Genomic DNA, 25,599 nt, shown 5'->3' with positions numbered 1-25,599 from the left:
GGCGGGAGCTAAGCCGTGCTTCTGCTCCTGCGGGCGGGGGGGGGGGGGGGGGCGCGGGGGGGGGGGGGGGGGGCGTCACCCAGAGGTATTTCTCAGCCCTCACTGCCCCTCCCGCCCCACCTCCGGCCTTGGCCCAGGAGGAAGCGGCTTATGACTCTGTTTGCGAAGAGAGCCTTGGAGGATGTCGTGGTTTCCTGTGGTTCTGATGGCCTCCGCAGCCCGTGGACATGAGCCGCTCCACGTTTTGGCCTTGGCCTGCCCTTCCTTCTCCTGTCTCTCCGTCACGTGGGGGAGCGGGGCTGTGAGTTGTCCCTTTGGCCCATGGAGGGGGTGTCGGTGCTCAGAGAGAGGGCAGCGTCCCCTTTCTCATGAGACCCTCCAGCTGGCGCTCACCCTGATGGGAGAAGGTGCAGGCGAGGAAATAGAATCGTTCGTTTTAGGAAAAGGAACCAGATGCAGCGTGAAGAGCAGAAAGTAACAGGAAGGCCCTTTGTCTCTCATATCCCGGCACCCTCTAAAGTTTTTATTGTAAAAATTAATTTAAAATAGGCGATATAGGTATCTGGCATATAACTTAGGAACTATGCATCTTTGAGGGCTGCTGTAATTGACGAACCTGATGGAGGGCTTAAAACGGCAGAAATCGGTCGTCTCTGGAGGCCGGAAGCCCACTCCAGGCGCCGCAGGGCTGCACTGCCTCCGAAGGTCTAGGGGACGGGCCTTCCTGCCGGTGATTCAGGTGTCCCTCGGCTTGTGGCAGCAGCACTCCAATCTCTGCCTCCCTCTTCCCATGACCTCCTTCTGTGTGTGGCTCTGCATCCCGATCGCCTCTTCTTAGACGGTCACCCGTGGGTGGGTTAGGGCCACCTCAGTGACCTCATCTCAACTTGATTACATCCGTCAAGACCCTAGTAAGGCTACATTCACAGGTCCTGGGGGTTAGGGCTTCCACATGTCTTTTGGGGACACAAGTCGACCCTAACAGTCTGGAAGGGTACACAATGAGGTCACTCTCCTGCCCGTTTCCCTGGCAACCGGCTCTCCTCCCAGAGGCAGTGCAGCTACAAGTCCCTTCTGGACCCTGCTAGTGATGGTCCACGCACGTCCGCCAGGGCGGCTGTCACCTCGGGGTAGGGCTCTCTAGCCGCTCTCTTCACGGCTGTGTCCCCAGCCCCTTGGACAGTGCCTGGCACACCACGGCCCCCTTTCCGTGATGAATACCTGTCGCGTGGCTGCACGGACAGGTATAAATGAGTCAGCATAAGACCGTCCAAACGTGTAGGGAATTTTTATAAGAGTTTATTTGAGCCCAACTGACAACACATGCTGGGGAGCAAGACCTCAGATGCTCTGCTCGGGAGGATGACAGTTTTGCAGCTTTTTAAATGCACTTGAAATTAAGGAGGGTACGTAAGGAGCATTACATGGAGGCAGGAGGAAGCAAGGTGGGGACAGGCTTACAGGCCAGTTTAACAAGATTCTGTGCGCCCTTGAGGGTTTAATACCCCCCTGGAGGGGTATAACTTCTGGCATCTCAAAGGTGTCTTAGCCTAGATAGGCAAGGACAACGGGCAGGGCTGGCTTGCGAACCTTCCATTCCAGAAGTCACAGGCCTGGGCCTGGACCACCCACCATGACCTGCCCAGGTGGGAATTTATGATCGGATCACCCTGGGGAGTTATTTTCCTTAGTATCCCACCCTTGTTTTTTTTTTTTTTTTTTTTGACCATACATGTATATTACACACACACACACACACACACACACACACACACATTTTTATTACAAACGGAAATATATTACACACCACTGTTCTGTCCTTGATTGTTTCCACTTCACATGGTCTGGGAACCGTCTCATGTCGGTAGGGAGAGAACTCAGCCCCATCTTTTTAAAGCCTGTGCGAGCCCCCTCGTAGGGACGTGTAATATGGTAGCTGGTCCCCTTATTGAATACTGAGGTTGTTTCTGAAGAAGTTTGAAACACCACAGTATAAGCACAGGAAAAAAATGTATTTTTGGGTTCCCCCTGCTTAAAAGACTTCCTCCGTGATGCTGATTTTTGAGATTATTATGTAAGGCAGTCGTGGCGGAAGGAAGGCACCCACTTAAAAAAGAAAAAAGGGTTAGGTAGATAGTCACTGAGGCCGACAGACCACAAGGGGCCTTGCAGGGAGCCCCGGCCCATTTTCAAGGCTCTCTCAAGAGCAGTGATGCTGTGGGGTGGGGGTGGGAGGAAGAGGTTTGGGTTAGAACCGGGGCTGGGGCGGAGGGCCAGGTCCTCGCCTTTGGGCCTCTGCTCTGTCCTTTAAGGCATCATCGTGCTCCAGGGGCCGGGGACACAGCGGCTGGAAAGCTCACATGGCCCCAGATCCGAGGACTGTACTGTGACCTCGCTGAGCCTCTCTTCAAATCTGCCATAGGGCGATGACAGCTCAGGGTCCCTCCATCAGGGATGTGACCTAATGGAGTGTCCTGACAGTGACCCACAGTCAGAAATACATTGTACATCCCTATCCAGGGGACACTCGTGTCCACGCAGACACGACCAAAACACACGTGACCCTTGTAACAGGTGGTGGAAACCATGTCCCCCCATTTTATTCTCTCTTCCTCTAATGATGCCTGGTTTTCTCAACCATGATGAGCTGGGACCTGTAGATTGAAAATGCTGTGGTGATGAGACAATGTAAGTTCAGAGAATTTGTGACCAGCTAATCCAGGTGATTAGTGTCACCCCTCCCTACCCAAATCTACTGCCTTTGGGAGTTTGGATAACAAGTTGGGAGTGATGAGTGAGAATTAACATGTTATCTGAATCTCTTTTCTTCCTGAGTCTTGGTCATTGAGCAAGAGTTCCGGTGGCAAAGGACACCCGTGTACTGTTAAAGTAAGAGAGCTAGCTGGACAGTGCCTTGAACCTTCTGGGGACTCCGGGGTAGAGAACAGTGAAGGGGGCAGGCGGCAGACGTCAGGGAGAGTCTCCGCTCCACTGTGACAGACAAAGCAGGGTGATTCTAGGAGCATCTGGGTCCAGGCCAATGTGAGTGAAATATGGCTGGGTCACTGAGCACACGCATCAACATGCAAGGACATACAGGGCCAAAACGTGGCCCCCCTGCTCTGACGTCAACCTGTAATACTAGACAAGGCAGTGAAGCCAGTGAAAATTAAGCTCATTAATCTACCGGAATCAACCTTTTTAGGAGAAGGGTCACCTAATCTACACAAGGGAAATGTATAATTTCTGGAATGATTCAAAGGAAGCACCTGGGGTTGTGCGGAAGGAAGCAGAGAACATCTTGGACTCTGAGGAGAGGGCAGGTTCTCCACCCAAGGCGGGCTGCTTGTTCGTGGAGGGACCATTTTCTTAGGCACGGGAACGGTGGGGCAGAGCTTCACCCCCAGCAGGACGTACAGATCGGGGTTCTGGAGGCTGAGGTACTGAAATCCGTCTCGTCTCACAGGAATAGTTAGCTGCGTAGAAGTCTGGCAGAAGATGGTGACTCCTCTGTCACTTCAAAGATCAGTTCTGAGTGGAAGCCCCGGTTTTGTAGTCAGAGGCCGCATTCTGTGGGCAGGAAACAGGTCTCGCGGGTTGAGACTGCCCAGGTCACGAGGCTGATCAGAGCAGATCTGGAATGGAAGCCGTGATTCCTCATTCACTTAGTCCTCTTCTGCGAGAGGAAATGGTTTTTCTTTGTTGTCTAGAACAAATGAGACGTCACTAGCCAGTAAAGAAATAGGGTCTCCCCCCACTCCCACCCCATGGAGCTTCCAGAGGTCCTGTGCCCTTGCCAGGGCCTTGGGCTGAGTGCCTCTCCAGCAGCCCGGTGCAGGCAGATAAACATACAGCCAACGGTCTAGAAACGTCTGAATTTAAGGGGTGCATGAATCCGGGTGGCTAAAATCCTGAAACGCTGGGAGATGAGTGCTTCCCTTTGAAACCTGATCCAGGTAAATTTAGAGGACCACGAAAGAAAGTAAGTGTACAGGCAGTGAACTCCTGACAGGCGTGCCGAGGCTCAGGCCGCAGAAATAAATAACTCCAAGTGCCCTGTGGCCTCTGGGCAACGACCTGGCGGCCTTCCTTGGCAAGCTGGGGCGGGCCTGACCTGCACGGCTGACGTCAGCGAGGACCACCCTGCCCTTTAGTGGCCAGACACGACCTTGGGCGTTTGCACAGATCCAGGTTGCGGGATGTGGGCCTGTCAGGGGACGCCAGCCCGAGTGCTTGCGCGGCCCTTGCGACACCCGAAACCGGCTAGACGCGCGGGCCTGACAAGGGCGGGACCTCGGGCCCAGGGGGGGGTCGCGGAGGCGGAGCCTGGACGGGCACGGGGGCGCAGGCGCCGGGAGGGAGGAGGTCGCGCGCTGGAGAACGCGCGCGCGGGCGGGTGGGCGGGCCTTCGAGCCCGGGGGCGCGGCCCGGGGGCGGGGCCTGGGGGCGCGCGTGCGCAGGTGCGGGCTGGGGGGGGTCGGCCAAGTGCCGGGGAGCGCGTGGGCGGGCGGGCCTTCGCGCCCGGGGGCGGGGCCTGGGGGCGCGCGTGCGCAGCTGCGGGCTGGGGAGGGCGGCCAAGTGCCGGGGAGCGCGCGGGCGGGCGGGCCTTCGTGCCCGGGGGCGGGGCATGGGGGCGGGGCCTGAGGGCGCGCGTGCGCAGGTGCAGGCTGGGGGGAGGCCAAGTGCCGGGGAACGCGCGCGTGGGCGGGCGGGCGGGCCTTCGGGCCCGGGGGCGGGGCCTGGGGACGCGCGTGCGCAGGTGCGGGCTGGGGGGGGGCGGCCAAGTGCCGGGGAGCGCGCGCGTGGGCCTTCGGGCCCGGGGGCGGGGCCTGGGGGCGGGGCCTGGGGGCGTGCGTGCGCAGGCGCGTGCCAGGCGGCGGCCGCGTGCCGGAGGCGGAGGGGCTGAGGGGGTGCGCGCGTGGGCGGCGGGGCGGGGCCAGGGGCGGGGCCCGGGCGCTCGTGCGCAGGCGCGGGCCGGGGGGCGGCCGTGCGCCGGGAGTGCGGGCGCAGCGGCGGCGGGCGGGGCTCCCCGCGGGAGGCGCGGGGCTGGAGGCGGGGCTCGGAGCCCGGCTGAGGCGAGCCAGGCGCGGCGCAGCGCGAGGGCGAGCGGCGAGCCCGGCGTCGGCACCGGCACTGGCACCGGCACCATGGAGGAGGACGACAGCTACGGTCAGTGCGGCCTGCGGCCGGGCCGGGGGACGGCCCCCTCGCTAGCCTCCACTCCTCCCGGCCGGGCGCCCGGCGGCGGCCCTGGCGGCTCGCGTTTCCCGGGGACGGTGTTGCGGGGCGAGAGCCCGGGCCGGGGCCGGGCGGAGGTCGCCGGGAGGCTGAGGGGAGCCCGTGTCTCCCGGGCGGGACCCAGGGGTCGTACGGCCGGGGTCGCCGGGGTCGTAGTGTCTGGGTCGCTGGGATAGGGACCGAGAGTCTACGGGGCGGGGTCGGCGGGACGCGGGTCGCAGGCTGGGGTCGCCGGCCGCTGTCACCCGGCGCAGGCCTGGCGGTGCCCCCACACGCTTAGGTTTCCCTGCGCCCCGGTCTGCATTCTCCGTTGTTTCCGGCCCGTTTTGGTATTCGCAAGTTATGTGTCCCGGTCCATGTCTTTGTCTGAAACGAACATGAGAAATCGGTAAACCACTCCGAAGGGGGCAGGCTTCACCTGGGACGTTTCTGCGGCCAACTTATCGGGGACTCAGAAGGGGACAGGCTTCACCTGCGGCCAGCTTACGGGGGACTAAGGTGCTGTCGGCCAGACCTCGGCCACCGGTCGCCCGGGACGTCGCGGTTACTTACTGATTGCTCACCCACCTCTTTGCGTTGTTAATGGGCTACTGATTCAAATCGCCTGGCTGGGGTGCCCGAAGGTGTGGGGATGAAGACCCAGGTCCGCACCCCATTCTGTGCACAGAGACGCGACATAGTAAATTGCATGACACAGATGGGGAAAACTTGACAAAAACAAAGTTTCCAGTTTTCCTCCAGCTAACCTCATCCTAAAATCTGTTGGCCAACAGCCAGGGCTGTCTTCCGGCAAACAGCTTGAAAGGGCAGGCGTTGCAAAAGGTTATTTGAAACGCTATATGGTTAGTTTATTGACGTTTTTTATTCGTGAGGAATTCAAGAAAGAATGGCAAATAGAACAAGCAGCGAACTTTTGTGGTCTGCTGGCAGAGTACAGGTACAGCCTATTTAAAGTGCTTCTGGGGCTAAATGGAACCAAATCCTGGTTTGTTGACTAACAGAGGAAAGCAGGTTTTCTGCTTATTTACAAGTAAGTCATTGAGAAACTGCTAATTGGTGAAGGGGTGGGTTTATGACCTGCAACTTGACCCTCAGCCGCAGACAGGACCCGGCAGCTGCCGGCAAGACCTGTTCACAGCCCGAAGTCCAGAGCACGTTTGGGATGGGTGCCCATCAGATGTCCCCTCTTCACCTTCCAAGTAAAAGCCACACGTGCTTTTCTTTGTGACTGAAAAAAAAAAAAATCGCCCACTGGCTGGTTGCAAAGGATTGTCAGCCCCTCCAGACCTCGTTCTTTCTGCCCGGTGAGGAGCCTTGTTCAGCTTTGTCTACGATTTTCTCCACCTTCTCTTGTCATTTAACTTCCCTCAGATCCCAGTGTCCTGCTGGGCTTTCTTCTTGCCCTCCCTGGTGTCCTCACCGGCAAGAGAGGCAGGAGGCTGTCGAGCTGGTTGCTTTTAGTACAGCAACTGCTTTGCCGTCAGGCATGACACGACTCCGTCCTTGGGAGGGGGTGAGCAAATGCGGGGCGCATTCATGTCCTGTGACGGCTGTAACACATAAGCACAGGCACGACGGCTCAAAGCAGCGCACGTTTGTCATCTTAGAGTCCAGAGATCGGAAGTCTAAGTTTTGCCTCACTGGGCCCAAATCGAGGTGTCTGCAGGGCTGCGGCCTAGGGGAATACCTGTTCTCTTGCCTTTTGCACCTTCTGGAAACCACCTGTATTCCTTGGCTGGTGGCCCCCTTCCATCGTCAAAGCCAGCAAGCAGCATCTTGCCATCTCTCGCTGACCTCTGCCCCTTCTTATTAGGGCCCTTGAATTGCATTGGATAATCCAGTGTGAGGTTCTGCAGCCTGAATTCTGCAGTGGTGATCTGCCTTTTGCCACGTAGGGTCACATAGTCAAAGGTCCTGGGGGTCAGGATACAGACATCTTTGGGGGCTGTTATTTTGCTGACCACACATAACAGATGGGGAAAAAAATCATCTTTGTATTTTGGAGGAACCAGAAAGGTTGACTTAAAGAGGATTCCCCACCCACAGGGCTCACCACACAAAAAATACCTAATAGTTTAAGATGATCATACGAAGAATGAGATTCTGAGTTAAGATTGGCCTCATTTTCCAGAACCTTCCATTTCCATCAGCGGTTTCACAGAGAATTTACTTTGAGGCATACGATAGCTACTCAGATTCCACATTTCAAAAGGAAATGTCTGCTGCGGGCTCATAAAGCACCTAAGATGCCGGCCCGTCGGCTCCCTCAGAACCTCTGTTGTCCGAGAGTCAGCCCAGGACACAGCACTGTTAATAGCGTGTCTTTGGGGAAATGAGTTATGATTTGCTGGCTACCACTTTGGTATGAAACAACTTTAGAACGTAACTCATTTCTAATGTGCTGAAGACAGGGGCCGAGCCTCCCTGTGTAACCAAAGGAAATTTCAGAAACGTGCAGCAAGGCTCGGCCGCACGCTCTTGGTTCCGATCCGGTCCAGGCTGGCCCGTTTGCGTCCAGAAGCCCTTTCCCCCGCAGACGCCCCTGTCACAGCCACGTCTCCTTGGAGGCTCTTAGCTCACGAGACAGGTGCATTGTGGTTCCAGCTACGTGTGTAGTATGATACGCTATGCTGTGAAGACGAACTAAAGGTTAAAGGTCGTTTCAAAGCTTTTTTTTTTTTTTTGAAAAATGTGAAATTGATGATTTTCTAAAAGCTCGGTTGACATTTTAAGAAAGATGCCCACATTGCTTGTGGCTGATTGGTCCGTATCACCTCGTTTCTTTCTAAACACTGTGAAACAGTGCAGAGTTGTTGGGGATTCTGTTACCTCCTTGTTAGATCACTGTACTTCCTGGATCACCGTTCTGGCTTGCAAGGGGAAGCGGTATTTCGCCTCCGTGAGATATCCTGCCCAAGAAGAGGCTCGGTGACAACGATGCTCTTGGTGACTTCTGAACTTGAGCAGGGATTTCGAATCCGCAGTCTGTCGCTTAATGGCCCCTGGAGGCCCTCGGAATCGCATGGGAAAGTTCGTGAATGTGCAGTTTTGGGAGGCCCTTCTCTCTCGCGGGCTCTCACGCTTCCGACCCCAGGAGTTGCCGCTGCTGCAGAGGTTGCCCATGAGTTGTGAGGCAGAGGCTGGCAGGGGCGTCCAGCAGTGATGTTGCAGCTGTTGGTGGCGGTGGCCTGCGTCACGGCCGCGGAAGAGCCCAGTTTCTGAGTGTGGCCCTGAGAACCGTCGGGCTCGGCTGCGTTTAAGGCCTCGCTCCTCCAGCGCAGCCTGGTCGCTCGCGGCTCACTTCTCACCGCTTCAGGCCTGAGCCCGTTCTGCTGCGTGCGGGAGGGCCGGGTGCGAAGGAGCGGAGGCGGGTGTGGCCCGCCCGGGGTGGGCTGGGCATGTGGGGGCACCGCGTGGGGGACAGCTGCTGCGGGGAGCCCTTGCGTCCAGGGCAGACTCGCCGGCTCACGCGGGTGCCTCCGGAACAAGCGAGGGGCCTGAAACCTGACAGCTTGCGCTGGGTTCCAGGAGGCAGAGTTAGCATTCAGTGAGCTTGGGGTTTTGTCTTCAGCCCCCCAGTCCCGAACAGAAACGAGAACACCTTCCGCTACGTTTCTGACCCCAGGCTCAACTAATTTTCTTTGTTTTTCTATGATATTGATGACTTTCGTTGCTCTCAAATTTAATTATACACTCAACGATTTGCATTTATTGAAAAGAATACGATTACATGAAGTCAGGACTTTCTTAGAAAATCTGCAACATAAGGTTACCACAGTTATATGTTTTGTGGTCTTTCAGGTAGATTTATTTCCAGGGGTGACTTTAACATGTCAGAGGGAATAAACATTTTTGAATTCCCGATGCGGGGTGCCTCTTTGCTTTCCGGGAGGTTCCGCCTGCTGGGGCAGTGCGGGGCTTGAGGGTCAGCAATCGAAAGCTTTTCTTTAAACCGACTTAATGGTTGCAGAATGGCGCCTCATTAAATCTGTTGATTACCAGGTTGAGAAAATTTCCTTTTGCATGTTCGTCCATTATGACCTGGCTATTCCTGTGGGATGATGGTGTTTTTGTTTACTTAACTGAGATTAACTTCCTTATGGCCTGTGTCAAATCTATGATATATGTTTTTCTCACTTGGACATTTTAAGAATGGGGAAATGTACACATTCGTTCTGGCTGGGGTTTGGGGCAGATTAAGACCAGTTGTGGTAGTCACTTACCTTTCCTTAATTTCTCTCTCAGAGTTGGAAGATCTCTCAAGCCATGCATTGTCTTCTGGCCAAATACAGAAAGTTTCTCTTAGAGGAGGAACCTGGGTTACATGGTTGCACGGTCTGGGCTGTCATGCTGAGTAGCTGGGTCCATGGGATCCGTGCCCGCTGCTCTCCACGTGTCCCCGGTGTCCATCAAAACCATCTTGTCAAATAGGTTTTTTCTCATACGTCCCATGCCTTCAAGGTCAGGTGGTTATGTAGTGAGAAGCAGGAGCATGCCTTCGGGTGTCAAGGCTGAGAGCAAAGAAGTAGGCCACTTGGCAGGGAGGGGGGCGGAGGCCAGGTGAGCAGAGGGTGGACGCTCCGCGCAGGGCCGGCTGGCAGAGGCTTCTCCCCCTCAAGGCCTCTCCGCCCCTTTCCTGCTCGCCCGGAGAGGGGAGGCTCGGAGGTGGGCTCCCGTGGGCGCGATGTGCCCGGACCTGCCCCTCCGCTGCGTTGCCGCGCCGCCTGCTGCTCCGTCTCTCGTTATCGTGGCTCGGTTTCAGTGGCAGTGACAGGCGCACGGCGGAGGCGGGAAACTAGAGACGCTCAGGAAGTGAGCCCGCGCCTTCCGAACCTGCGGGTGGCGGGGCTTTGCGTCTCCGCACTGACCGAGGCCAACGCGGCGCAGGCCGAGTGCTGCGTGGGGGGTTTCTGTTTCTCGCCGTCCAGGGCGGTGCCACACCGGGTCTTTCTGCTTTGGTGACAGTGACATGGATGTTAGTTGCTCTCTGTGACACCTGGCTCCTTTAGCAAGGGTCAAGATATCGCCTTATGTGAGTCTTGAATGTTTTGCCTTTTTTTTGTGTGTGTGTGTTTTCAGTTTTTATTTAGCAGCAAGTCTTTATCTGCCATTGGGACGGCCCACATTGTGACTGTTAATGTCGGGCGTGAGTGATGGGATGGGTTAGTGCTGTTAAAAAGCCCTGTCCTCTTCCGTAGTCTGCCACAGCTCTGGTTTCTGAGCGCTTGCTTCATCAACAGCGTTGGCGATCGCCGCCGGGCGGCCCCTGCTGCTGTCGTGGGTGGTTTGAGCCTAGGAGAGTGGGTGTGGCAGGTCGTACCTGAAAGTTTAGGTAAACAGAGGAGAGCAGCCCTGCCTGGACGGGGGTGGAACCAGGCTGGGCAGAGGGACGGTCACAGAGAAGCCAGCGCTGGGCACAGGAGTTGGTGTGAAGTGAGGGTGCAGAGAGCCACTTCCGGCCAGAGGCCGCGCGCGGGCGGGCGGGCGGGCGTCACTGGGGCGCGGCAGGGGCGCTGGGCTGTCCAGGTGGAGTGGGGCGGCCAGATGGCCAAAGGCACTGAGGCTTCTCTGTTACCAAAGGGCTCATTCTCCGGGCCACGGCGACGACTTTGCGTTTTAGAAAGGTGCCTTCTACGGGGGTGGCTCAGACGGGCAGTGGGGGTCCGCAGGGCCCTGCCGTAGCATCCGGGGGCAGAGGGGACGGCCCTGCATTAAAGCTGCAGGAGTGGGAGAATGACCGCCAGGGGTTAAGGCCCTGAAACGGCAGGGTTTGGCCGCCGGGCTTCGGGAGGGACAGCGTTGGGGGAGGCAGTGGAAGCAGGGTTTTGGACGCGTGCCAGGCCTCTGTCACGGGTGGCTGCTCGGGGCTCGTCGCCTGTGCGTGTCTGGAGCTGAGCGTGTCTGGAGCTGAGCGCAGCGGCTCGATTTCAGACACGCGGAGTGGAGGTCCGAGCGCCTTCCAGACCGTCTGTCCGCGTAGGCAGTTGCATTTGGAAATGGGACTCAAAAATTCTCAGCGCGGGAGTGGACGTGGAGCCCGGGAAAGGCTGCTGAAACGTGCCGATTGAGACAAGGGCCAAAGACGTCGTCTCGGGTCGGGCAGAGAACGAGGTCGGGAGAGGGGACTCTGCGGGCAGCTGTGCGCCTCGCGAACGGGCGGACGGGGAGCAGCTGGAAGGCGACGCGGCACGGAGGCTTGCGCTCAGTTTGGGCGCCTCGACTGTGGGCTCTTTGTTCCGTACGTCTGAAGAGCAGCCTGGGAGCGTGGAGTCCGCGAGCCGCTGTGGGTCGGGCTCGCACTTCCCTGTGGGGCTCCTTGGACGGCAGCCGCCGCACCGCGCGCGTCCGTGTGGCGCGTTGGCTTCAGGCGCGGCCTCTGCTTCCCGGGCCCGCCGCTGCCGCAGCCCCGGGGCTGCACGAGCCTCTCGACCCGGCCGCCTGCGTCGCATCAGGCGTGGGTGCCCCGCCCCGGCAGACCCCGTGCCGGTCCCCTCTGCAGACACCCCTCGCCTGCTTTAACCCCGTGTCGCCGTTTACTCATCACCCCTGTTGTTATTTTTTAGAATTTTTTGATATTTCTGTTTTAAAATGTTATTTTTTTAACGGTGACATTGGTTAACGAAATGCGGTAAGTGTCAGCTGTGCACTTTAACAGTACGGCAGACATACGTTCGCGCTGTGCTCACCTCCCAGAGTTAGATTTCTTTCTGTCACCACATATTTGACCCCCTTTACGCCGTCAGCCTCCCCCCCATCCTTATTACTGAGGCTTGAACAACCGTTCAGTTCCTGTCTCCTTCTTGCCATCTAGATTTTTCCAGCCGTAAAACTCATGTGTCCCTTCAGCCGTCTCTTCTTCATTGTCCGTATGTGTCGGGGTGTTTGCTCGGTGCTGGGGCTCTGAAGAATTGTGAAACACAGGCTCTGCTCTCAAGAAGCTCACAGTGCCGGGGGGTGACGGGTTGGAAATGTTCCCGTGCATAGGACATGTGCCGTGACGCAGGCGCCGTGAATGCTGCGGGAGCCCGGACGACCCCGGGTGAGGGGCTTGTGCAGCGGCCACCTGCCTGGGGTCAGGTGAGAGAGCGCCTTCCGCAGCAGGGGCCCCACGTGGCTGCGCGTGACCGCCCACCGGGGCTGCGCCCTGCTGGCTGTGCCGATCTGACCGCTGAACGCTCCTCATCCCTTCTCGCGGGTCCTCACGGAAGGGGTGACAGGCGTGTGTGCCTGACCGCAGGTGCGCCGGGGGTCCAGACGAGAGGCGGCCGGGCAGGTGGCGGACGGCCCCTGCTGCCCCGCCCGCGCGGCTCACGTCCCGGGACGTCCCGGCCCCCTTCCTTTCCCCTGTCTACGCCTCACGTACCTTTATAACTTTGTCTTTCTCCCGGAATTGGGGCATGGAGTTCTGTGTCGCAATAGAGTTTGCATAGTGTTTTGGTTAAAACCGGTGTTCCGTGTTACTAAGCAGATGCATTTACAAAGAGCCTGGTAGTGGCCCTTGGGGTCGCGACTGGGGGCGTCCGTAGGATCGCGCAGCAGAGCCAGCCCTCCGTCCTTCATCGTTGGGCAGACTGGTTTCGGGGCTGGCAGTTCCTGCCAGGGCTTCTGGTGGGCCGGGCTGTGGCAGTAGGGGCGGCAGCCTGGCCCTCGGGGATCCCGCGAGCCAGGACGTGTTTTGGGCCGGGCAGTTGGGGTTTCCGGTGGCTGAGGTTAGCCGCCCCGCCTCGCGCGTCTGTACTGAGGTTTGCCTCTCAGCCACGTACCTGGACCTCTTCGTGACACTCCTTGCCTTGTCACCCTTTTTGACGAAATGCAAAAGGCAGTTGAGAGGAGAAATGGAGCGGTGAAACAGGAGAACACTGAGGAATGGCACTTCTTCGGGGGGGTGGGAGCGCGGCCTCCCGAGCGGCCTCCGGGGTCTTCCTCCGAGGCCGGCTTTGCAGCCATGTCCCGTCTGGACAGGCAGCGTCCGGACAGGGCCTCCCCGGGTGGCAGCGCTCCGGGCCGCCGAGCCTTGGAGACGGCCTCCGCATTGCGGGTCAGAGCTGACCCTGGGACCTGGGTCCACAGCCGCCGAGTGGGAATGCTGCCGGTGCCGGGTTCGTCGGAGTTTCTAAAACCAGGCTCTGGCTGCTGGCTGTCGTTGGGCCAGCCGTGGGAGCACCTGCACGGGGACTCGGTGGCCGTGGCAAGCAGGTGCCTCTCCAAGTCCGACTTGCACTGATTGTGGGGGGTGCGGATGGCGGGGTGCAGGTGACCTCTTCAGCCTGTTCAGTAACTTCAACAACTTCTAACGACCTCCCTCCCCTCCCTCGGTCCAGACAAAGCCTGGAGGAAATGACATTCCGAAAAGCTTCCTAGGATTGGAATGGAGAGATTACGCATTCGTAGATCCCAGTAGAAAGTTCAGGGTCACCTCCCGGCTCCCGGCCAGCAGCCCGTAATGCCACCTGTGGCCTTCACTCCCCGCCGCCCCGTGACGTAACAGACGTGGGCGGGCTGGAGAGGCGGACATGGACATCGCTGGCCGTCGTTCCGCCGGCCACGGCGCCGGCTTGTTCCCGGCCCCACGGGGTGGGCGCCGTTGTCCTCTGCACGTGCCCCTTTTCTCGAGGACGTGCGGGTGCGGGGCAGGTTCTGCCGCCCGTGCGGACTGTCTGCGTCCTCCGGCGCTTCTGGCTCCAGAGGAGCGTCCCGCGCTCGGAGGGAGGGCACGTGCGTGCGGGCAGCAGCAGCTTCACCCCATCCCGTCTCTGTCCCCAGCCACCCAGTCTGTCATCGGGTGCCCGGACAGAGGACGTCTGCGGTCAGGAGCCCGGCTCTCGGAGTGCTCTGTGCTCTGCGCCAGCGGAGACCGCTCCTGGCTCCAGGCCGCGGGGTCAGCCCCGCACCGCCGTGCTGCAGGGCGGCAGTTCCTGAGCTCGGAGCAGATGCCGGCAGCGTGTGATCCGGGTCATTTTCCCAGACGCTTGCCTGTCGTCCTCCTGTCCCATGAGGGACGCCTCATCGTGCGGAGGAAGCAGGCCAGGTGCTGTTACTCCGTCACGAATTCGTGCTAAATGCACATTTGCTTTAATTCTCATTTAGATATCAAGGATACAAAAGCACATTTTTGGCTAAATACTAACGTACTTAACCTTTTTCCGACATTACTATGATCTTCCATTGTCTTAAACATAAGTATGTGTATGTGCAGCTTTCTGATGAGACGAATTTGAGCTTCTACTTTTAAACATTATAAAAATAACAGTAAAAAAGCGTGTAGTTAAAAGGCACTTTTGATTTTTAAAGGTTGTAACAGGTTCCAGGAAGTTGGGGAGATTTTAGTTCTCTTTTCCCCCCAGGGTCAGTTGATGTCCACACACATCTGGGTTCCGGGTCGCCCAGAAGCAGCAGGACCGAAGAACACGGTCCCGTGAGACAGAGCTGTGCTTGCCGGAGAGCGGACCGCGGAGCCGAGCGACCCGCGGGGCCGCCCGCAGACGAGCCCGTGACCCGTGGCTTGCGGGGGGCTCCGCGCACTGGGGACCCGCGAGGCCGCCTGCAGACGAGCACGTGCCCTGTGGCTCGCGGGGGGCTCCGCACTCGGGACGGCCAGACGCCCCTCTGTGAGGCGATGGCTCGGTCCGTCCGAGCACGTCCATGTACCCAGCGTTAGGCGCCCGTCTCAGCAGTAGGAAGTCTGCGTTCACACGTGTGGAATGTGGCCGTCTGATGCTGGTGAAGCAATAAGTGCTCGTAAAGGCCTGTTTATTAAAAAATGTGTGTTCTACCAACGCACATGCGCAGAAAAGCCTTTCTAACCGTCACAAGGTTTCAGATCAAACATTGAAACCGAAACCGAGCTGCGGGCGGGGGAGGGGCGGAGGGGAAAGGGCGGATGGCAGGGAGGTCTTAGTTTTCATAGACGAGTGTGACAAGTGCAAAGATAATTATGGTAGCCTTGTTTTCTTGACAATCTGTAGAAATGGCGGTGGCTACGTGATAGTTATATTTGGGATGGATTTTGATTTCGAGAAATAGTGTTATCAGATTGGATATCTGTGTAGAATAACTTTTCACTTCTGTTCAAAAATCTTAACATCTCTTATAGTGAGATTTTTGTTTGCTTTAGAAAAAAGCATTTTAAACTAGTAAAATGCTATGGCATTTTCTTTTAACTGTAAAACAGCTATTTGGATGAGAGGCCGTGGTTAAAACAAGGGAACTAAGTATTTCCTGAGTTTTTGGCTTTTATACATGCAAATTTGTAAAATAGTGGTGTGTTCCCCAGGCCCAGATTGGGCACCCCTTGGCATGCTCAGGTGCCCCAGGCCAATGGATGTACAGAAGTAGTTTGCATACCTGTCTGAAGTCTGTCGTCTGGTGAATCGGGGTCAGGAAGGCAGTTTGCATACCTGGCAGCTGTGCAGAATCTCCTGGGAGAGTTTTTTAGAAAAACAGTTTGTTCTGGGACCCCACTCCTGCCATATCTGACGAGCCGAAGTCTTCCAGGGCAGGGCCCAAGGAGGAGCGGATGAACAAACAGACGCAGCAGCGCATACACGCAGGCTCACGCATGTTTTCAGAGACCCTCAGCCGAGAAGCCTAGGTGTAGAAGCTGCGTCCCAGGAACCTCCACTGCCCTCCCGGGTCATGTCCCTCGGCCCTGGCCTGGTCAGAGACGGCGCCCTCCGTCTCCTGCGTGTGCGAAATGGCGACATGAGGGTCTGCGTGTCCAGGGCAGTGAGCAGGCCTGTCCACAGCTGTACCGGTCCCCTGTGCTTTGCTTTAGGCCATTCTGGATTCCCCTTAGAGGGCTCTGAGCTTTCAAGCAGAGGTTTTTAAGAAGAGGCCCAGCGCATCGAAGAAGCAGAAAATAACCAAGTTTTTTTTTTTTTTTTTTCTTTTTAACTCCTATATGGCTGCCAGGTGTATCTACCTCCCCGCCTCAGCATCCCGAGTTCCTGCACGGTCTGCGTTTGTTCCTTTTAGAGTGCACTGTCCCTGTGTGACTCTGCTGCTGGCGGCCCGTGGACAGGTGCCATCTTAGGGCTCCGATCTGTCCAGCAGAGGAAGTGACCCAGGAGACACTTCCCCTCATCACTGGGGCCGTGGGCTGCCCGGCCCGGCCACTGCCTCGCCGGAGGGGTCTTCCGAGCAGCTTTTGGCCTCTCCTCGGGTCTGTGGGTCCATGGTCTGGGAATTACGCCACTTCAGGGGGTGTGCTGGGAGGCCCTGCGTGTGGGTATCCTTCTTAAGCACTTGGGCAAACTTTGAAAACCAAATTATTATGGAAATCTTCTAAATGCCTGCGCAGCGGAGGGGAGAGTGTGGCAAAGCCCCGCGGGGCTGTCACCCTGTCACCCTGAACACTTTGGTGCCATTTCCTGTGCACATTCCTACGTGTTTACCTGCCTCCGGTCCTTTTTGGCAATTGTGGGAATAATGAATGTAAATTAACAAATTCGCATTTCAGAATTTAAAAAATAAGTTTAACAAATGCTTTTAGTTATTCTGTGGGATATTTTGTATTTTTTTTTTAAACACGTGTTTTTCTTCACCATTAAATTTTGTTTGTGGACAGTTTTTTGGTGGCATCTGTCGGGAAGGAGCCCCCCCTCACGGAGGACAGCGGTGGGGGGCTTCACGGAAGGACGGGCAGGCCCCCGGCTCCCCACAGCCCCGTGGGAGCTCCAAGCAGGTGGCGAAAGTCACTGGGCCAGAACCAGGCGGTTGAGTACACAGCACTGCCGGCAGCGGGCCTCCGCTTCCCCCGGCCCCCGTCCCAGGGGGGCACGATGGTCCCAGACCACGGCCGCGCTTGAATTGGGTTGGGCCGCGGCCGAGGAGCAAGGACCGCGGGCTCGCAGCTTTTGCAGCGGCGAACTCGCCGGGCCCCTCCCCTGGGATCCCGCAAGCCGTGCTGTGGTCTCCTTGACCGACCACATGTGACAGACTCGTGGGGGCGCTGGGCCCACGGCGCCTGTCTCTGCCGAGCGCAGCTGACTGGGGTGCACGGCCACTTCGCTAACTGTCCTCTGTCGGTTCTCGAGAAGCTTCCACTTTGTTGCTGTAACAAATGACCCTGTAACAGTTTTGCTGGCAAAACTTCGTGCGTGTTCCCAGTTGTTTTCTTACGCGAGAGTCCCGTACGTGGCGAGTCCGTGGGGTCGGTGTGCTCACCGGTGCGCGCTCACTCGCGACGTGTGCCGCCGAGTGGTTTTCCAGAGAGTCCTGTCAGGTCACACTTCTCGCTGGTTAGTTCGCGATGAGATTTGTTAATTCGCGTTTCTCAACACTGAATTGTGTTTACTTGTTTAGCTTTTGGGTGTAACTTCTAAATATATTTTTCCTCTTTTCTCAGTGCTGGTGGGGGGAGCTGTGGCTGTTCTGAGATCTCGCGTAGTGTCGTGTCAGTCAGGACAGGACACGGCAGCTTCTTCCCCGGTCACCTTCCAATCATCCTCTGGGCAGACGCATACCCAGGCCTGCGAGGGGCCGGGCGCTCTCGGGGGCTGGGGATCCAGACGTGAGCAGAGTGCTTGGGGAGCTTCCATTCTGGAAAGGGAGCAGGTTCCTCTGCACAGCGTCTGTTTTATCCGTTCCGTTTCTCTGAGGGGTTCAGATGAGGTTTTCTTAAGCGGTGAAGTTAAGGCGAGAATGCACCTGCTTCCCACCTGTGCATAATCTCAGGCTAATTTTTGCCGTGTTTGTTGGACACAGGCCAGTGGTTGAACTCTGTGTCCCTAACTTGTCAGCATTTGCATGTCCCCTTGGACTGACAAGGTCTTCTTATAGACATCTCTGTCCCCGAAATGTGATAGAGGCTTTTAAAAGTGAGTCCACGTAAGCCATGGTGTATTTCTGGAAGGACGGGCGTTGAGATGCTTGACCGTGCAGACGGGTCGACGCGCCTGGCGAGGGGCCGTGGCTGACAGATGCCCCCGCCTTGCGTGCTGGCGCCGTCTTTCGATGCTCTTTCCGGAACGCGCTGTCACAGATCTCACGACAGTCAGCCTTAATTTTTGCTCTGGCCGCCTTGGGCTGTGGACAGACTTCTTCTCTAAAGGGCACAGAATTGGGTCGCGACACAGCCGGACCTGCCCCTCCGGTCACTGTGAGGGACCCAGTGAGGCGCGCCCTGTGCGTCAGTCGGGGAGTGTCAGCAGCGGGGGCCGGGCCCCCGGACACTCCCCAGGGCCCCGGAGCCTCCGCGGCGGACCAGACCGGGATGCCCGTGTGGCCGCTGAGCGCGAGCACAGTCACACCTGTTTATCTGTTTGCTGCAAACTTTACAAGAAAACCTGTCATTTTTTTAGGCTAAATTAATTCATTATTTAAATTTTATTTTTAAGTTTATTGGGGTAACATTGGTTAGTTATGTAATTTTCAATTACTATTTAGATTTTAAAAAATTTTGTTTTCCAATTAGAATTGTCTTGTAGTAGTTCTAAATTAACTTTATTAAGGTATAATTTGCACACAATAAACTGCCCATCTACAGTGAACGATTTGACGAGCTGTGTTTGACAGGTCCGTCTGCCCGTGAAATCAGACACAATGCAGGACATTTGTGCTGCCCTGAGGGTTCTGCGTCCCCCTTTGCAGCCCGGGCTCCCACCCCGTGCGCGTTAGGTCACCGCGGTCAGCGCGTCCCAGAATTCCGTGGGACTGGAACCACGCAGTGCGCTCTGGCTGGCCGTCGCGCAGCGTGGGGGTTCGAGGTCACTGTCAGGGGTGTCGGTCACGCCTGCTGCTGAGTGGCACCCCGCCGTCTTGCTAGGCCACGTGTATCTGTCCGTGCACCTGTCAGGAAGATGTAGGTCGTTTCCTCTGGGGCCGTGGTGAGTAAAGCCGCTTGTCTGTCCACACGCATGTCGTCGTGTGGACATGTTCTCATTTCTCTTGGGTTAAGACCTGTGAATGGAACGGCTGGGTTGTGTGGTAGGGTGTTTCTTTTCTCTTTAAAAATGTTTGATGATGCGTAAGCTGTAATAGGGGTAATGAAGAATGGTATGTAAACTGCTTTTAAAGTAAGTATCAGAAAAGCTTTTATTCAATGTAAGTATAATGAGAATCAGTTAAGAATATTATGATTTTGGATCAGTCAAAAAAAAATTTGGATTTATGTTTTTAAAAAAGTGTCATAAAACTTGAAACTAAATGAAAAAAAAAATTCTGTTCCTGCAGTAAAAATCACAACTTTGTACTTCCTTCAAATTAGAGTAAAAACTTCATTCAAAATTTAAATGTATAAATTCTCATGGGTAAGCAGATTCACCTAAGAGCACTGCAGACATCGGGAGGTGGCGTAGTGTCCTTCTGGAAAGTTCTGTCGGCGTCGCAAGCATGCCGCTCCTGTGCTTCCCCTGTTCAGAGGTCCCTGTCTGGGCAGGCTTCTCTGGGCGGCTTGTGGCTTTTGTATGACGTTTGCGAGACAACATGGCGGAGCCTCCATGGTCACTCTGTTCCCGAGTGGGCCGGAGGTCAGGGACCCTCATGTCATCAGCCAGCCTTTGCCACCCACTAGAGTGACGTCACCACTGCCACCGCAAGTGGCACGTCTCCCTTAAAAAGGGAAGGGAGCTCAACGTTGTTAAAAAGGGGATTTAAAAAATTATTTTAGGACAGTTCTGTGGTTTAAGGGATTTTGGAGTTTGAACTACCAGGCAGATGATCTTTGCCTTAGAACTAAGGTGTTAATTAAGAGGTTTTGTAAAGAATAGGTGACCTGTGTCCCCTGATGAGCTACGTGGTGGGAGTTAAGAAGAAATTTAACTTAAATTTGAAGTTGAGTGTATCTGAAAGTAACGTAATGTGGTACGTCAGCTACAAGAGAAAGAGCCAGCGTGAAGTCTGTCGGGCCAACTACCGTGCCCCGGGAACGGCGCTGAGAGCGAGCGTGCGCACCGTCCTCGGTGGCACCCAGGCCCCGCACAGCCGCCGCATCTACAGCAGGAAGCGGAGCCTGCGAGCGTTCCGTGTTCGTGGATGTGTGTGTGAACCAGGATGTCGTCCTGTAACGCCAGATAAGCTCCAAAAAAAAAAAAAAAAAAGAAAGGAAGTTGGGGACGTGGGCCTTTTTGTAATCGCAGCGTGGCGAGTCGGCCTAGTCCGCTCAGTTCTGTGTTCTGTGCTCTGCTCGCTTGTTAGCGCTGCTTGGTTCGGGGTTTGCGATCTGCGGGGTGCCGCGTGACTGACGAGGGGCGCCACCAGGCCGCGCCCTGCCGTCTGTGAGCCCGAAGGTGGGGCGAGCCGTCCTCACGCGCCTGGGGGCCCGCGTCCCCCCTCCGTCACGGACGCGCTAACCGTTCCAGGAGAGGGGGAGCAAACCTTTGGGGGGAGACTTGGGAACCCCTGCGTCGCTCTTTTTCTCAGGGTCGTCTTGGACGTCTTGTTTCCCAGCCAGGGTTACGCGTGACTTCCGGCAGGACTGCCCTGTACCCACGAGCTGGGGGTTTCGTGGCCCCCAGCACTACCTGCGGCTTTGCCTTTACTTGGGCACTTTACATTTTCAATATGAAATTCACTCTGTGCAATCACTTGGCGAGCTGGGGTTTGTGACATTACTTAACCTTTACTCGGTCTGAGTTACAAACTAACTTACATGCTTTTGTAGTTGTTGTCTTAACCATTGGCGGCCTTATTTGTCCTCACAGCTCCAAAACCAGTTAATTGATAATATTTTCCTCCAATTAGATACTTTTCGAAGGCAACTTCTATGAAAGTCCCTCTGAAATGCACATGATGAAGCTTTTCGCGGCAGCAGAGAGCAACGAACGGGTCTCCCTCCCACATCCTCACCACGGCGACTGGAGGGCGGTCAGGAGGGGCTCCCCGTCAGCTGTAGGCCTGGTGAGGGGGGCCGGGGGGTGTGTCCCTGACCTCAGGGTGCACATCTGTGAACTGGGCCAAGTTCCTCCCTGTTTCTTCCCCGGTCGTCACATCTGTCAAACACTCGGGGCCAGCATCTGACGTCACCTAGCTCTAAGGACCGCCCGCCCCCCACCCGTCCCCCACCGTCCCCCGCCGTCTCCCGCGTGTCTGCGGCTGGGCCTCGTCATCTGTGAACCTGCCTGCTCACTGACCTTTGTCATCCCAAAGCAGCACGACGGTGGTGCCTTTGCGGTCGCGTGCGAGCCCGCGCGGGGCCTGAGGGCGAGTCGCCGGCCGCGGGGCCCCGGCGGCCATGCCCTCGGTGCGGCTCTCCCGCGAAAGGGTCCTTTAGTGCTCTCCTTGGTGCCGCAGTTTTGTGCCGCTCATTGGCGACCCCCCCCCGCCCCCGAGCACAGCACCGAAGTGCGGTCGGGGGCCCCCCGTGCAGGAAGGCTGCGACGCGCCCCCGCGGAGCGGCGCGTGTGCCGGGCGAGCCTCCTTCGGGTGTGAGTTCAGTGTCAGGGAGGCAGCAGTTAGACCGTGCGGCGGCCGTAAACAGATACACGCCTGGGGCGAGTTCTGTGTTGGTCCGTGGAGAAATGTTGCGATCGGGCCCCCGCCTGTGGTTCTCCTGGGAGCACTGGTTCAGTGAGCCCCCCGTTGGGCGTCAGCGGTGACGCCCGAGGACACAGCCTCCTGATGGTGAGGCCCGTCCTCAGCTCTGGCTCCCGCCTCGCCTGCCACCCTCCCCCCGCCGCCGCCCACGACGTCTGACGGTGTCTCACGGCAGAGCCCCTGGTGCTGTGCCCACATCCTGGGGAATCGCGTGTCTGTCCACATCACGTGTGAGTCAAATGCCGGGCGTCAACCCCGGTTCCTCCGTCCCCCCATTCTCCAGTTCATTAATGTGACCTGTTCCGAAGCCATCTGCCTCCTCCATCTCTGCCACTACTGGTGGTGGAGGACCCCGGCTCCCAGGGCACCACGCCGGTTGGTCGCTTGTCCCTCTCAGGCTGACCCGGAGAGAACAAGCTGAGAAGCCATTGGCTCAGCAGATATTTGGGGTTATCGTGGGAGCACCCACGTTTCTTTGGGGAATGGCAGCTTCTACGAATGGGAATTTTTGGGGGACTGGAAGGGAAGTTTTTAAAGGGAAATAAACTTCCAAACAGTGGTTTAAGTAAGAGCTGAGGAAGACCTCGAAGGCCTTCAACACCCTTTCAAAAGCAGGTCGTTAGTCGTCTTGTTTGTATTGTTTTTTTACTGCGCCACCTGCCTTGCAAAACAAGATTAGATTTTAGGCACAACAGTGGGTTCTGCTTAGTTCGATGTAAGACCAGTGACAGGGATCCAGAAGCCGTTGGCCCCGTGACTCCGGGCACGCTGTCCCCTGCCCCCTCGCTCCGCGTGGGCGCGGTCCGCCTTCCTCCCCGGTTCCTCCGTCATGGGACGGCTTCTCGCTGCAGTCTGTGCTCTGTCAGCTGAGGAAGGGATGGGTGGGGCGCACCCATTTTGTAACTCGTGGTTTTGCATGAAAGGCAGTGATGTGAAATTAGCAGGCGGAGAAGGCGCGGGAAACAGGAAGGGGGCGCGGTGCTGAGCCCCAGCTTCACGAGGTCCCGGCACAGTGAGCGAGGGCAGAGCCCCGCCCCGAGTGTGTGTGCTCGTCAGTTGTCAGAGGACATGGGTTCTCGTCTTCTAATTTTTGTTTTCCAGGTGGAGTCGACGTTAGGCGCCGTGTTAGGTGCTTGGCGCCGTGGTGACCCTGTTTCCTGAACGTCCTGGCGTCACTCCGTGGCGCCGGCCGCATCATATTTAGCGGAGACTGGAGCATTTTTTCTAAAAATCACTAATTGGATTTAGTTTAGCAGTGCGCAGAAAACCCAGTGAATTAACTTAAGCACCTCGTTTATTTTTGTATCCCCCCAAGTAGTGAGAGTGCCAGCGAGATCGTTTCCAGACGTGCCAGCCGAGTCTGTAACGGGCACGGGAGCCGTGCGCACGAGCTCGATCCAGTTAAATGGCGAACTTTCCCGACGGCTGCGTCACTGTGCCCCCCCGCAGATCCACGTGGGCTTGCTCTGTCTTAAACACGTCCGTGGATCACGCTGGGGCGGTGCGCGTTTGCACTGAGCGAGGGCACCCCTAGCCTGCTTACCCCGTGAGTGCCTGTGGGCTTAGGGAGTCAGTTCCGCAGACACTTGTCACCCGTGAGAAGGGGGGTCTCGTTCACAGAACCGTAGACTGGTTAGAGGGGAAACTCACCAAATCTGGGTCAACACCTTTTCTTTCCCGTACATGGGGCGTGGCGCGTGAAGCGAGAGCATGGGGTTGGGGGGCTCTGGAGTGGACGGGGAGAATAGGTAGGATTCAGATAGGCAAATGGAAGGTATTTCAAAATTTGCTTTTAACACAGTGATGGTACACATGCATACATTAGGAGATTGTACACCGCACAAAAATTTACACGAATGCGTCTGGCAGTATCATGAGATGAATCGATGAATGGGCACAGCCAGTCAGTGGAATGTTGTTCAGCCTTAAGTAAAGAACGAAGCCACGTAGAGGCGGGGAGCGCATCAGAGGTTGCAGGGGCGGAGCGGGGCGTGGACAGTGGGCCTGTCCTCTTGGGGCGATAAAAAAATTCTAGACTTCGGTAGTGGTGGTAGTCACGTAACTTCGTGACTGTCAAAAACCACTTAATTGTATACTTTAAAGCGTGAATTTTATGTTTTGTGAACTATATCTCAATTTCTAAAAATTCTACTTCAAGGAAATTTAACACTTGGTACCGTTTTCAGATTAAAGTAATTTTTCAGACATCGTTGTCCCCATATGGGCAGTAGAGCCTTCAGTGTCATCAGCACCAACTCCCCTTGACCTCCGACCTTTGGAAGCCCTGCACTGATTTCAGCCCCTTCTCTCAAAGCCTGTCTAATATGCAAATACGTCTTTTAAATAACAAACTACATTTGCCACCTTGGAGAAAAGACAAGGCATATAGAACTGAAGGGCCATCATGAAAAACAGCAATTTCCTGCTCCAGCTTGGGGCTCTGCTGGGGGCAGCCATTTTGAATTTCTTTAGCGGTTTGTCACGTGATGTAGCTCCAGATTTAAAATACTGTTCTGCTGCTGCACGGTTGCCACTTTCGGAATGGGCTGTGGCCTTTCTGCTGACCATGACACTCTCTGGAGCCACAAAGTGCTCTTCAGCCAGCGCTCCGTGTTTCCTGGAGCTGTTGTGGTCTCAGTTTGTCCTTCGCCTGGTTTTTTGGAAGTGGTCAGCTGCTTTGTAAAACTCTCCCTCTTTGCCCTGAGCTCGTCTGTAAAGCTTTCTCTCTAGCGCATCAGTTAGCTGTCCCCCGGGACCCCGTGTGTCTGCTCAGACCCAGTTAAGTTGCTCCCAGGTCTGCTCTGTAGCCTGTGCCGACTTCCCTGCCGTCATTCTGAGGCCAGGTCTCTGTTGGATCACCTTCCCTAGGCCAGTGTCTTTTCTGCTTTTGGTTCACCTCGAGCTGGCAGAAGGGCATGGTCTAGAAGTTTCCTGAGAGAGGGGGTGCGGGAGGTCTGCGTTCTCAGTTTGCATATCAGGAAATGTCTTGGTCTGGCCTTCTCGCTTTTCGTGTTTGGATTTGGTGTCAGGTTCTTCCATTAAAGTTTTCTCCTAATTTTAGAGGCTTTTTTCCCTTACCATTATGTCTGTGGACTTTCCCATTTCGTTTCACATAGCTGTAGTCTGTTCATTTTTACCAACATGTAGTACTTGTTGGAATATGCCGCGATTAAAAAAAAAAATCTGTTCCACTTTTGGTGGACATTTAGGTGGTTTCCAGTTCGGGGTTATTACTGCTTCAGAGTCTGCCGTGACCATGCACATTCATTTCCTGGCGTCCATGTGACGGATATATCCCCAGCAGCATTTATAGAAAGCTCGGTCTGCGTCCCCCCACCCCGCCGCTGTCCGCGTTGCCAGCTCTGTCATACGTCCAGTGTTCATGTCTGTCTGGGGCCGATCCCGGGCGCTGTATTCAGTTCGCTGGCCTCTGCCACGCCGGTACAGTGTTTACAATCCCTAAACAAACAAAACCCGCCAGAGTTGCGATTTGCCACCGCAGTGAATCTGTGCCTCATCTGGAGACAGGAATTGGCTTCTTTGGTAGTTTTCTCTCCCTTTACTGAGGTTCTCTTTAGTATTTTGATAACATTTCGTCATTTTTCCCGTAAAGCTCTTGCACATTGTCGACAGGCTTATTACTAGCTGTTTTAGTTACAGTCGGTCGTGAATGCAATGAGAGGCCTTGTGCTTCATATGCGGGCTTTGTAACCAGCAGCCTTGTTAAGCCCACTGAGGATTCCAACGTTTGTCTTCAGGTTCTTTTACCTTTTCCGTGTGGACTGTTGAACCAGCTGCGATAATACTGGCTTCATCTTCTCCTCTTTCCAGGCCTCATGGCTTTTCTCTTGCCCTGTTTGGTTGGCTCGGGCTTTCAGGCCTGACCCT

At 56.2% G+C, this 25,599-nt stretch overlaps 1 protein-coding gene and 1 long non-coding RNA gene across 2 annotated transcripts in view; one reads left to right on the top strand and one right to left on the bottom strand.

The window, feature by feature from the left end:
- Positions 1 to 1,761: 1,761 nt before the first annotated feature.
- Positions 1,762 to 4,289, bottom strand: LOC118603821. The gene is made up of 2 exons (XR_004951309.1): positions 4,115 to 4,289; positions 1,762 to 3,706 (listed from the first exon to the last, which is right to left on the bottom strand). It is a non-coding gene; the product is annotated as an uncharacterized LOC118603821 (long non-coding RNA).
- Positions 4,290 to 5,030: 741 nt separating this feature from the next.
- CYTH1 (cytohesin 1) overlaps positions 5,031 to 25,599 on the top strand; it is a 59,995-nt gene continuing 39,426 nt past the window's right edge. The window contains exon 1 of the mRNA XM_016143238.2: positions 5,031 to 5,169. Within this exon, the coding sequence (XP_015998724.1) occupies positions 5,148 to 5,169 (22 nt within the window). The 5' untranslated portion in view covers positions 5,031 to 5,147. The remainder of the gene's footprint in view (positions 5,170 to 25,599) is intronic.

This window comes from Rousettus aegyptiacus, unplaced genomic scaffold (genome assembly GCF_014176215.1).
Source record: "Rousettus aegyptiacus isolate mRouAeg1 unplaced genomic scaffold, mRouAeg1.p scaffold_m13_p_6, whole genome shotgun sequence".
Taxonomy (NCBI): Eukaryota; Metazoa; Chordata; class Mammalia; order Chiroptera; family Pteropodidae; genus Rousettus; species Rousettus aegyptiacus.
The sequence above is the reverse complement of the archived record's forward strand: the minus strand, read 5'-3'. Positions and strand labels throughout refer to the sequence as shown.